Source organism: Littorina saxatilis, linkage group LG13 (assembly GCF_037325665.1).
Source record: "Littorina saxatilis isolate snail1 linkage group LG13, US_GU_Lsax_2.0, whole genome shotgun sequence".
Taxonomy (NCBI): Eukaryota; Metazoa; Mollusca; class Gastropoda; order Littorinimorpha; family Littorinidae; genus Littorina; species Littorina saxatilis.
The window spans coordinates 3150481-3162725 of record NC_090257.1 but is presented as its reverse complement, the minus strand read 5'-3'; the positions used below and the strand labels follow the sequence as shown (position 1 = coordinate 3162725).

At 39.3% G+C, this 12245-nt stretch overlaps 2 protein-coding genes and 1 long non-coding RNA gene across 5 annotated transcripts in view; 1 reads left to right on the top strand and 2 right to left on the bottom strand.

The window, feature by feature from the left end:
* Positions 1 to 11484, top strand: part of LOC138946271 (very long-chain specific acyl-CoA dehydrogenase, mitochondrial-like) — a 31355-nt gene extending 19871 nt beyond the window's left edge. Inside the window, exons 15-19 of the mRNA XM_070317813.1 lie at positions 698 to 799; positions 1136 to 1233; positions 5001 to 5146; positions 5549 to 5697; positions 7050 to 11484. Coding sequence (XP_070173914.1) covers positions 698 to 799; positions 1136 to 1233; positions 5001 to 5146; positions 5549 to 5697; positions 7050 to 7187 — 633 coding nt within the window. The 3' untranslated portion in view covers positions 7188 to 11484. The remainder of the gene's footprint in view (positions 1 to 697; positions 800 to 1135; positions 1234 to 5000; positions 5147 to 5548; positions 5698 to 7049) is intronic.
* Positions 11485 to 11626: 142 nt separating this feature from the next.
* The window catches only part of LOC138946290 (uncharacterized), a 40657-nt gene continuing 40038 nt past the window's right edge, over positions 11627 to 12245 (bottom strand). Inside the window, exon 2 of the long non-coding RNA XR_011449233.1 lies at positions 11627 to 12245. This exon is cut by the window's right edge and continues 300 nt beyond it. This is a non-coding gene — a long non-coding RNA (uncharacterized lncRNA).
* Positions 11627 to 12245, bottom strand: part of LOC138946277 (aldehyde dehydrogenase 1A1-like) — a 21414-nt gene continuing 20795 nt past the window's right edge. For all 3 annotated transcript variants that reach the window (XR_011449226.1, XR_011449227.1, XM_070317820.1), the window contains one exon: positions 11627 to 12245. This exon is cut by the window's right edge. The gene's annotated coding sequence lies outside the window, so the exon portion shown is untranslated.

Below are 12245 nucleotides of genomic sequence, written 5' to 3'. Positions count from 1 at the left end.
GCATCCAACATGGCGGCGGATGACCAATTCCAGAGAGTTACGACCCGTGATTCTCATACCGCGCGCGCCGAGTAGAAATGCTGTTGATAACTTGAGTTTCTGCAATGGGCCTATAGGCATAGATAAAAATGTCCACCAAAATACCCGTGTGACTTGGAATAATAGGCCGTGAAAAGTAGGATATGCGCCGAAATGGCTGCGATCTGCTGGCCGATGTGAATGCGTGATGTATTGTGTAAAAAAATTCCATCTCACACGGCATAAATAAATCCCTGCGCCTTGAATATGTGCGCGATATAAATTGCATTAAAAAAAATATAAAAATCCCTGCGCTTTGAACTGTACCCACGGAATACGCGCAATATAAGCCTCATATTGATTGATTATCTGCGAATTTGTACACTTCCGAGAAATGTAGACATTAGAAAAGAATAAATGTGCTCGTATTTGCCTCATAACCCATACAAACCCAAGAGATTTAATTATTTCTGACCTTTTTTTCTGCACTCTTTGCCTAAAAAGTAGGGAGTCTACTTTTCTGCGAATTTGTATATATTTCTGAGAAATGTAGAAATTAGAAATGAATTAATGTGCTCGTATTTGCCTCACAACCCATACAAACCCTACATAGGTTTTTTCGAACAGCAAAAGAATCTCAACATTTGTTTTGAATGAAGGATCTGTTTGTGTTTGACAGGACTGTGGAATGGAGAAGGTGATGCGAGACTTGAGAATCTTCAGAATCTTTGAGGGAACCAACGACATTCTGCGTTTGTTTGTGGCCCTCACTGGCATTCAGGTACAGAACCATTCATTGGCAGACAACATGGTGTTACTGTTTGTTAAGTTCACTGATGTTTTTTTAGTCCAGCAAACAGATTTTTAGAATTGGGTCAATGAAAGAGTGAATATATTCTTAGAATTGGGTCAATGGAAGAATTAATGAACACATTCTTAGAACTGGGTCAATGGAAGAGTGAATATATTCTTAGAATTGGGTCAATTGAAGAGTGTATTGTAGTACAGGCGTACCAGTCATTGTTCAGTTCTTGTTCCAATCCATACAGTGTTTCTGCATGCAGTTCTTCCTTCTTACCTTGAACAGTTGTGAAAGAAATATTTATTCAATTTTCAGTACGCAGGCAAGTCACTAAAGGAACTACAAAAGGCACTAAAAAACCCGCTAGCCAACATGGGGGCGCTGACAGGCGCTGCTACAAAGAGAGCAAAGAGGTAAGGCTTGACACGTGGAAAGGTTAGCCATTGAGGTAGGATGCTGAGGTATGTGATTGGCAGTTACTCTGAAGTTATTGACACATATTCGGAAATAACTCTGTCGGATTTGTATGGGTTGTAAAAGAGTTGTTTCCCTTGGAAACATTAAGGCAAACTTTCCCACGTGACATTAGGCCAACCCCTAGCGAGTGGTGCATCTCCACATGTGGAGGGGGGGGGGAACTCTTTCTGGGTTGTGAAAGAGTTGTTTTTTCGGAATTTGTCTATCATGGAAACAGGTTCTTTTTGTGAAAGCAGTTTCATTCGTCTCTTATAAGCCTAGTTTTTCCTTAGTTATCCATTGCCGTATTTAGTCCTCTAGGCTGGAAAGAAAATTCTGAGACATCAAGACTGCAAAACGTACTGGTGACTCTTTTTCTTTTTTTTCAGATTTATGAAGTAAGAAGTATCAGTTTGTATTCTGGGTTTGGTCTTCATGTTGCTCCGAATGTTTTGTTCTCATTTTCTTTTTGTTCTTTTCTTCTCTGATTTATGCAAATTAATTGTCAGCAGGTTAAACTTTAACTGTAAGTTGAAGTTTTAAAAGAGTACTTTTGATCAACCTGTTATAAACCAAGCAGAGTTTTTCTCATGGTAGCAGCCAAAATGTAAACAATATTGACAAAATGTATGTCATAAGCTGGACCTTATGTCTACACAGTGGGATATTCAGTGCCATTGCTCTCTCTGTCACATTAATCGTAAGAAAAATGTCTAAACTTTCAGAAACACCTATGGCAGACTTACAACCAACTTTAATTGGTTTGAAGTCTTGCAGAAGTTGCTGGGACTATGTCAGCGAAAAGTCACCAATCTGAACGTTTCAGAAAAAGTCCCAATTTAGTTCTGATTTACCAGCGACTCGAAAACTTGGTTGAGCTCTGCTCTACTGTGGCCATGACTCTCCCTAGATTATCAAGAGGTTTATCCTGACGCACTCTATGGTTGGAGCCTATCTGTCTTACAATTAGGCCAAACAAAAAAATAGTCTGTTTACGGTAACCCGACCGACCCTATTTTTTTCGCGCGACCCTAGACTTTTTTTTGGCATTTGGGGAAAAAATTTAAAAAATAAAATAAAATAAAATAAAAATAACGTAAAAATATGGGTTTTTTGGGGGAAAAAAAAAATCCTGACCTACCGACCCTATTTTTTTGGCCTATGTTACCGTAAACAGACCTTTTTTTTTGGCCTTAGAATGATCGTTGCGCTGTTCAGGTACGCAGAGATTTTCATCCAACTTGGTACCGACAAAAATCACTTGAATGTTGGTTGAAAGTTTGTTGGCCATGTAAACAGCGCTTAAGATCCATGTTGGTTTAAAAAGTAAAGGGAAAAGGAATCTGCAAATGTGAACACAAACAAGAGAGGAAAACTTACTTTAAATGGACTTGACCCTACCCTTTAAATTATTTTGCTTCAGAGTAGTGCTAGCCACACCTCAGATACGGTGAAATCCCCCTTATAAGCCCCTGATTTAAACAACCCCCCCCCCCCCCTTGCCTTTGTTTCAGACCCTGTCTTGTCATTTTTTGTTCACAAGATCATTCAATTTACTGCCATTTTTAAGACTTTTTTGTTTTTTTGAGGGGAGGGGGGGGTTACCAATGCACAACAAGAAAGTCACGTTTGTTTTGCTCAAGTTTGTTACTTTTTACATTTAGTCAAGTTTTGACTAAATGTTTTAACAAAGTGTCTGTGTCTGTGTCTGTGTGTCTGTGTCTGTGTGTCTGTGCGTGTGTGTGTGTAGAGCGATTCAGAGTAAACTACTGGACCGATCTTTATGAAATTTTACATGAGAGTTCCTGGGTATGATATCCCCAGACGTTTTTTTCTTTTTTTCGATAAATCTCTTTTATGACGTCATATCCGGCTTTTTTGACTCACATGCGAAGCAAAAGTGAGTCTATGTACTCACCCGAGTCGTCCGTCCCGGCGTCCGTCCGTCCGTCCGTCCGTCCGTCCGGAAAACTTTAACGTTGGATATTTCTTGGACACTATTAAGTCTATCAACACCTGATGTGGCCTGATGGTGTATGGTTACAAGATCTCAAAAAACATGTGCGGCAACTTGACCTCACTTCAAGTTCAAGGTCACAGGGGCCGTAATTGTTGTCTTAAAAACGACCATTTTTCACATTTTCGCATTTTTTTCTGAAGTTATCAAGAATGGCAACCTTAGCTATGTATGCTATACAGGGCAATGTAAGCCCTATCTTTGGACACAAGTTTGGTTGACCTTGCTTCAAGGTCAAGGTCGCAAGGGTCTTTTAAAGTTGGATTGTATACATATTTTGAAGTGACCTTGACTCTGAACTATGGAAGATAACTGTTTCAAACTTAAAAATTATGTGGGGCACATGTTATGCTTTCATCATGAGACACATTTGGTCACATATGATCAAGGTCAAGGTCACTTTGACCCTTATGAAATGTGACCAAAATAAGGTAGTGAACCACTAAAAGTGACCATATCTCATGGTAGAAAGAGCCAATAAGCACCATTGTACTTCCTATGTCTTGAATTAACAGCTTTGTGTTGCATGACCTTGGATGACCTTGACCTTGGGTCAAGGTCACATGTATTTTGGTAGGGAAAATGTGTAAAGCAGTTCTTAGTGTATGATATCATTGCTAGGTTTAGTTATTTGACCTTGACCCTGAAGGTCAAGGTCATATAAAGGTCAAGGTCAAGCATGTGAGTCGTATGGGCTTTGCCCTTCTTGTGTAAAAGTTGAGGCGGCACTGTCACACCCTCAATTTTCAATCAAATTGATTGAAATTTCGGCCAAGCAATCTTCGACGAAGGCCGGACTTCGGTATTGTATTTCAGCATGGAGGCTTACAAATTAATTAATGACTTTGGTCATTAAAAATCTGAAAATTGTAATTAACATTATTTTTTTATAAAACGATCCAAAATTACTTTTATTTTATTCTTCATCATGTTCTGATTCCAAAAACATATAAATATGTTATATTCGTATTAAAAACAAGCTCTGAAAATTAAAAATATAAAAATTATGATTAAAATTAAATTTCCAAAATCGTTTTAAAAACTATTTAATCTTATTCCTTGTCGGTTCCTGATTCCATAAACATATAAATATGATATGTTTGGATTAAAAACACGCTCAAAAAGTTAAAACGAAGAGAGGTACAGTAAAGCGTGCTATGAAGCACAGCGCAACCGCTGCGCTACCGCGCCAAACAGGCTCGTCACTTTCACTGCCTTTTGCACTAGCGGCGGACTACGTTAAGTTTCATTCTGTGAGTTTCACAGCTTGACTAAATGTAGTAATTTTATTCTTCATCATGTTCTGATTCCAAAAACATATAAATATGTTATATTCGTATTAAAAACAAGCTCTGAAAATGAAAAATATAAAAATTATGATTAAAATTAAATTTCCAAAATCGTTTTAAAAACTATTTAATCTTATTCCTTGTCGGTTCCTGATTCCATAAACATATAAATATGATATGTTTGGATTAAAAACACGCTCAAAAAGTTAAAACGAAGAGAGGTACAGTAAAGCGTGCTATGAAGCACAGCGCAACCGCTGCGCTACCGCGCCAAACAGGCTCGTCACTTTCACTGCCTTTTGCACTAGCGGCGGACTACGTTAAGTTTCATTCTGTGAGTTTCACAGCTTGACTAAATGTAGTAATTTCGCCTTGCGCGACTTGTTAATGCTTGGAATGGACCTGTGTGTGGTTTCAGGATGGTGGGACTGGGTTCAGGGCTGTCGTTGGCGCAGCACGCACACCCCCAGCTGAACGACTCTGCAGAAAAGACGGCCAAGGCAGTGGAACAGTTTGGTGCCACTGTGGAGAGTCTGCTGATGAAGTTCAACAAAAACATTATTGGTTGGTGTTTTTCTCCCATTGCTTTATCAGCGTGTATGAATCAACCTCAAATGTTGAATCATTTTAATGTTAAACTCTTGTCTCTTTCTTACCCATTTCACATCTCTGACCTCAAAATTAAAATTTGTTAGACTTCACAACACACATTTTCACTCTTGTCTCTGTCCGCGTGTGTCTATGTGTCCAAGAGAGGTGTCTCTCTCTCTCTCTCTTTGTTAAAGATTCGCATCTCTTTCTACCCCTTTCCTGTTGTATATTCTTTCTATGTGAATGATTTGCTCTTACAGAAATATGTTTGAAATGTTTCAGTAAACATCCTTTTCTTTCTTGTCTAAGTTGCTAAAATAAGAAGCCCTTTCTTATTTTCATTGTTCTTACACACCCATTTTTTCCCTTCCATAGATGAACAGTTTGTGTTGAAGCGAGTGGCAGACTCGGCCATTGACATCTACGGTATGGTGGCCGTCTTGTCCCGAGTCTCTCGCAGTCTGGAACAGAACCTTCCCTCTGCTGAGCACGAAAAACTCATCTGCGAAGTGTTTTGTGATGAGGTGAGTGGTACATGAACAGTTTACGTTTTTGTTTTTCTGTTTCTTTTCTTCTTTTTTGTGGGGGGAGGGAAGGAGAGGGAGATAATGGATGGAGGTGTCTAACTGATACGCATGCACACACATGCATATACACGTGCAACTACACACACATACACAAGCCCATACATGCTCATGCACTAGTACAAAGGCTCACAGAAACAGTTAAACTTCTGACACATTGCATTGCTTCAAGGCTGAATTTTAAGTCTGTTTGCAGCATTTTGTGTTTTTTTGCAGACTTGGTAACTTCACTGTGTTATAGAGGAGACATTACAGATGATGGACAGTTCATGTCAGTTGATCTGAAGAAAGTAGAAATGTTGCTATTTAGTATCAAATCAGGGAAAAAGGTTATTGGAAAAACATCACTTCTCACACAAAATTGTTTGCTTTAATACCAGGCATTGTTGTAATCCCTAGCAAATTATATGGCACACTTCAGAATTGTTTCAGGGCGGGGATGTAGCTCAGTCGGTAGCGCGCTGGATTTGTATCCAGTTGGCCGCTGTCAGCGTGAGTTCGTCCCCACGTTCGGCGAGAGATTTATTTCCCAGAGTCAACTTTGTGTGCAGACTCTCCTCGGTGTCCGAACACCCCCGTGTGTACACGCAAGCACAAGACCAAGTGCGCACGAAAAAGATCCTGTAATCCATGTCAGAGTTTGGTGGGTTATAGAAACACAAAAATACCCAGCATACTTCCTCCGAAAACGGCGTATGGCTGCCTAAATGGCGGGGTAAAAAACGGTCATACACGTAAAATTCCACTCGCGCAAAAAACACATGAGTGTACACGAGACAGTGACAAAAGGTCAGGTGTCATGTCTACTGTCCCGAATGACACACGATTGCTGACATTTCACCATTGCCAAAAGAATAAACAAATAAGAAATAGGTAGAAAATGAATGTGAAAACTGACTTTAATTGGTGATCAGTATGTTCTATACCACTAACAAATAATCTACTTACACATAGCTGTTTGGCAAATGTATGTTGCATGGGACACACTGACATGAAAGTGGAAGATGTTTTTCCCTCTAGAGAAACTACATATCAAGTTACACTTTTTGTGCTCTTCCATTCCAGTTGGCAATCAATTGTTAACGCATGTTATTAGAAAAAATAGAACGAAAACAGATTAGATAGAATGAAAAATGTACTGGTGATGTCATTTGGGACATACTGACATGAAAACGTCACCTTTTGTCATTGTCTCACATGGGAGTTTCAGCCCACGAACGCAGAAGAAGAAGAAGAAGAATTGTTTCTTTCCTCGCTGACATTGAAAGACTTTTTTCTCTCCGTTTTGACAGGCGGCAGAGCGCATTCAGCAAAACCTTGCTTCCGCCAACAGTCGACGTGTTCACAAGAACTTCGACACCCTCACTAAGATCTCCAAGAACGTCGTTGAAAATGGAGGTGCTTTCCAGGTTCATCCACTGGGCTACTGAAGTACTGGGAAAAGAAACAAGCGCTGAATACATGGTGTTTAAGGTGGAGAGATGAATGGTGAACAGTATCAGAAATGCTTGGTTTGGTGATAATTATATGGAGATGCGCTAGGTTCGGTCTCCATACAGCCCTGAAAAAAATCATCATCTGTGTGAGTGTAAGTGTTTGTGTGTGTGTTTCTGATTGACTGGGTAGTGTTGTATCAATGATGTCCCTTGGAGATAAGATGGAAGTGTTTGTATGTGAGAAAGAGAGTGGGATACCGTGTGTGTGAGTGTGTGTGTGTGTGGCCGCAGACGTGTAAACATGTGTGTTAACTTGTATTAAGGTCAGTGTTAGATCATGGCAAGACTTGCCATCTGCAAGGCCTACAATTCTGAGTGTGTGTGTGCATGCATGTGTGAGATTTAAGTTGGATATTCTGTTTTGATATAGAAGTATTGCAGTGAACTTCAAAAATTGTGTTACCACAGAACAATAATGCATTCGGCTACTAATTAAAAATGAAAACTAGTCGTGAACTCTTATCTACATTATTGACTGTATTTTACTGATGATGTGGAAGAAATTTCAAGGGTGTAGGATTTTGTTTTTCCAGATAAAGGAACTGAATCGCTTTTAATACTACATTGTTTTGACTGCTGGGTAGTCTTAAAAGTTGTTTGACTTCTTTGTTTTTCATGGCAGAATGTTGTGAATTTGTATATTAAACAAGCAAAATCAAACCATATCAGTACACCAGTTGTGTGGTATTCATGGTTGTTTCCCCCTTCCCCTTTTATTTTGTTCTTTAATTTTTTTAATCTGTTTATGTCCAATAGTGGCCAGTTTTTGTTGTAAAACTCAGAATTATTGTTGGGTAGAGTCCTGGGTTTCTCGTTCTGTGTGAATTTTTGCGGTGTACCATGGCTAGTGTTGTACTGGTAACAGCTGAAGATTCTTGTTTTTATACCGCTTTCTCTGCTATATTTGTTTCTCTTTAGTCGGTGTACTTTGTTTGTGTGCTCTGTTTATTTCCTAGCTGGGCTTCTTTCACACCTTGCATGATCGACAAGATGATCAGCAGTGAAAATGTTTGTATATCACGGGGATATAGCTCAGTTGGTAGCGCGCTGGATTTGTATTCAGTTGGCCGCTGTCAGCGCGAGTTCGATCCCAGGTTCGGCGGAAATTTATTTCACAGAGTCAACTTTGTGTGCAGACTCTCTTCGGTGTCCGAACCACCCCCCGTGTATACTACATTGGGTGTGCACGTTAAAGATCCCACGATTGACAAAAGGGTCTTTCCTGGCAAAATTGCTAAGGCACAGTTAATAATTGTCTACCATACCCGTGTGACTTGGAATAAGGCCGTGAAAGGTAAATATGCGCCGACATGGCTGCAATCTACTGGCCGTATAAAATTTCATCTCACACGGCATCACTGCAGAGCGCCTAGAACTGTACCCACGGAATATGCGCGATATAAGCTTCATTGATTGATTGATTGATTGAAACAGGATTAACATTCAGAAGTCAATTGACTTTTTATACATTCTTATGTTATTTTCGCCATGGAAACTTGGTCATTCACTTCCGTATTAAATGAGATACACATGTATTACATTTACAGTAAGCACACACCCTTTTCCGAAATGTGCAGCCCACAAGAATGATTTTTGGTTGACCTTCTAATGACTAACTGATAGTATGAAAGGTTGACATTCTTTTTTAGACATTCAAATTTCACTGTTGCGATTTTACATGGCAGAAAACTTTTTAACATATTCTATGCAATGGTAGGTTCTAAAACGGAAGCTGGCAAATCATTTATGCGTGACAGGGCGGGGATGTAGCTCAGTCGGTAGCGCGCTGGATTTGTATCCAGTTGGCCGCTGTCAGCGTGAGTTCGTCCCCACGTTCGGCGAGAGATTTATTTCTCAGAGTCAACTTTGTGTGCAGACTCTCCTCGGTGTCCGAACACCCCCGTGTGTACACGCAAGCACAAGACCAAGTGCGCACGAAAAAGATCCTGTAATCCATGTCAGAGTTCGGTGGGTTATAGAAACACGAAAATACCCAGCATGCTTCCTCCGAAAACGGCGTATGGCTGCCTAAATGGCGGGGTAAAAAACGGTCATACACGTAAAATTCCACTCGTGCAAAAAAACACGAGTGTACGTGGGAGTTTCAGCCCACGAACGCAGAAGAAGAATTTATGCGTGACTTACTTCTTGTAAAATTGTAAGTTCTTCTTGTAAGTTCATGTAGTGTAACTGTATTGTACTTGCTCTTTTTTTCTTATTTCTGTTTCTATGGATGCAAACTTAGAAGCATAATAAAATGTCACTAATTCTGTATTTCATTAGAGTATTAGTTGGTGTGGTGATTTTCTGTACTTTCTGTCATTTTTTCTGTGGAGTTTTCTTTGTGTTTATGACTTGTTTTTTTGTATAAAGTGATTAAGTAAATATTTTAACCACAGATCCATCAGGGCATGTGTTGTGTTTCCCTTTTTTCCATTTCTCTTATCTAGTTTTGTATGCAATTAACCAAGCTTCTTTCTTCTTAATCTTTATAATATCATAAACTGATTATTTCCTTTTTGGATAGTTGATATTGTTTTAGCGTTATGTTATGGTGTCAGTGTGTTTTTAAACATGTAAATAGTATGGACGCGGTAACCCAAGGTATGTGATAACTCATTCCTCATACGATCACGAACGTAATGCTAGCAATGCAACTTGTATTATATCTGAGAGTACTATCGCTTTCATTTCACTCCATTTTGTTGATGATCAGTTTAACATCAATGCAGTAACGAATAGCTTCATTAAGATCTAGTTGTTGTTACATATCACTTTGGCAAAAGAATTTTGCATGTAGACCAAACATCCCCCTTTTCCATAATCTACTGCCCCTTTTCCATAATCTACTGCCCCTTTTCCATAATCTACTGCCCCAACCCTCTTCATTTTTTGGCAAATAATTAAGCAAGACTTATTGCATCAGAAACAAAACAATGCACAATTGTGAAGCAACATTTTAAAATGTGATATAACCGCAGGAAAAGCTTGAAACATATTTCAATGCAAATGAATTCTTGGATACAACTCTCTTGAGTAGTAAAACAAACACCGCAGGAAAAGCTTGAAACATATTTCAATGCAAATGAATTCTTGGACACAACATGGTGTCTCTTGAGTTGTAAACTAAACAAAGTACTGATCGATTGTTTAGGCCTGGAAATCTCTTTGGGATATTAACTTGAAGTTCCTGCCAAGTGCTTTTATGAAATTTTCTTGCCCAGTGTTTTTATTAAATTTTCTTGTCAAGTGCTTTTATTACATTTTCTTGCCGAGTGCTTTTATTCAATTTTCTTGCACAGTGCTTGTATTAAAATTCTTCAGTCCATCCCTAGATCACTGAGGATAACGGGGTGTTAAGGTATTAAGATATGTACTGGAACTTGACTTGAATCTGCCCTTTTTTTTAAATGTGTGAGTGCTTGAATTAAAACTCAGGAATATGTTTTCTCTTGCCGTTCTTCCTTTTCCGAAACCAGCACTGCTTATTGTTAGACTTGTTTCTCTCCTACACTGCATTGAATAAAGCGGGGGTGGTTTTGTTTTTATTCTTTCTTCTTCGGCGTTCCAGGATTTTTGGCCTCAGGTCAGACTTCAAGTTTTGTAGCTTGAATAAAGCTGGTGGTCAGGATCAGGGAGTCTTTGGTGCCCCAGAGTTGCTCCTGCAGTGTGGCACCTTGGGGCCAGTGATCTGTTCTGGCTTCCTGGTGGAGCGGGCAGGTCTGCAGGATGTGCTCCGGGGTCTGTGGGCCTGTTTCGCACGGGCAGTTTGGTGTGTGCGACAGACCAAGGCGGTGCATGTGGGCACGCAGTCGACAGTGTCCAGTCCGTAGGCGGAAGAGGATGGTCTGCTGATGGCGCTGTAGGTTGGGCATCTGATCATCAGATGGCAGGCTGTGTTGGGCATTCCTTTGTTTTTATAAATCTAGGGTGGTGTGAATGAGAAAGTGCTCTACTGTGTAGGAACCAAGCGCCGGGTCAGGTTGGTTGAAATTGAGATTAGTTTGAGAGTCCAACCAATTTGGTTGAGCACTTTTTTGTGCACACCACCCTTGGTCTCTGGTTCAAGGTAAGAAAAGCCGAGTATGACTACTGAAGGAATGATTTGGAAGGTATTCTTTCTGGCATTAATGTGTCATGTTCTGGAACTGAAGTCTGTGTTCAGCTTCCATCAATTTTTTTTAGAGACAAATACATCATGCAACAAAGATATAAAGAAAGAATAATTGTCTCTTGCCTGAGTGTGTGTGTGTGTGTGTGTGTGTGCTTGTGTGGTGTGTGTGTGTGTGAACTGCAGACATACTGTCACACATCTGAAAGTTACTCTTTCTGGGTGGTATAGCACACCACTCATATCACATTAAAGACCAGCATTTCAAAACATAAGTTTATTTGAAAAGTACAAGATATATAAAGCCATATAATGATTTATGCCCCAGTTATAAACACAGAAGAATACATTTAGATACATAAATTCTTCACAAAAAATATATATCTGGAAAAAAGACGTTATATACAGCATCATTATGGCATGCCAAATAGTAACATTGGTAGACACAAGTTGAAAACTCCATACTCGGCATTCATGAATAGTTAATTATCCCTTAGTATGTGTTCCACTGGGCCGTATATGAATTGCAAAATTAAGGCCTCAAAAAAAAGCACAATTATAAAAATAATAAACTTTCTGCTAAATGTTAAAACTTTACCACAAAATGGTACAAAAGATTAATTTAGAATTCAGCTAGTCACAATACTGTCACAATTTAGATATGTTGCTCAGCAAACATAACATCCTTCCCATGTATGATGAATGCAAACGCACTGCAGTTTAATGCTAACATGTAATTACAAAAATATTTTGAACAAAAAGAGAAAACAAGTGTTCAGATGAAGAGATAGTCATTCACTCTAACAAGCAAAGCATATGAGCAAAATATATTTTATTCCCTCTGTGAATATTTACTGCTATGTATACCCAGCAGCTGCCTT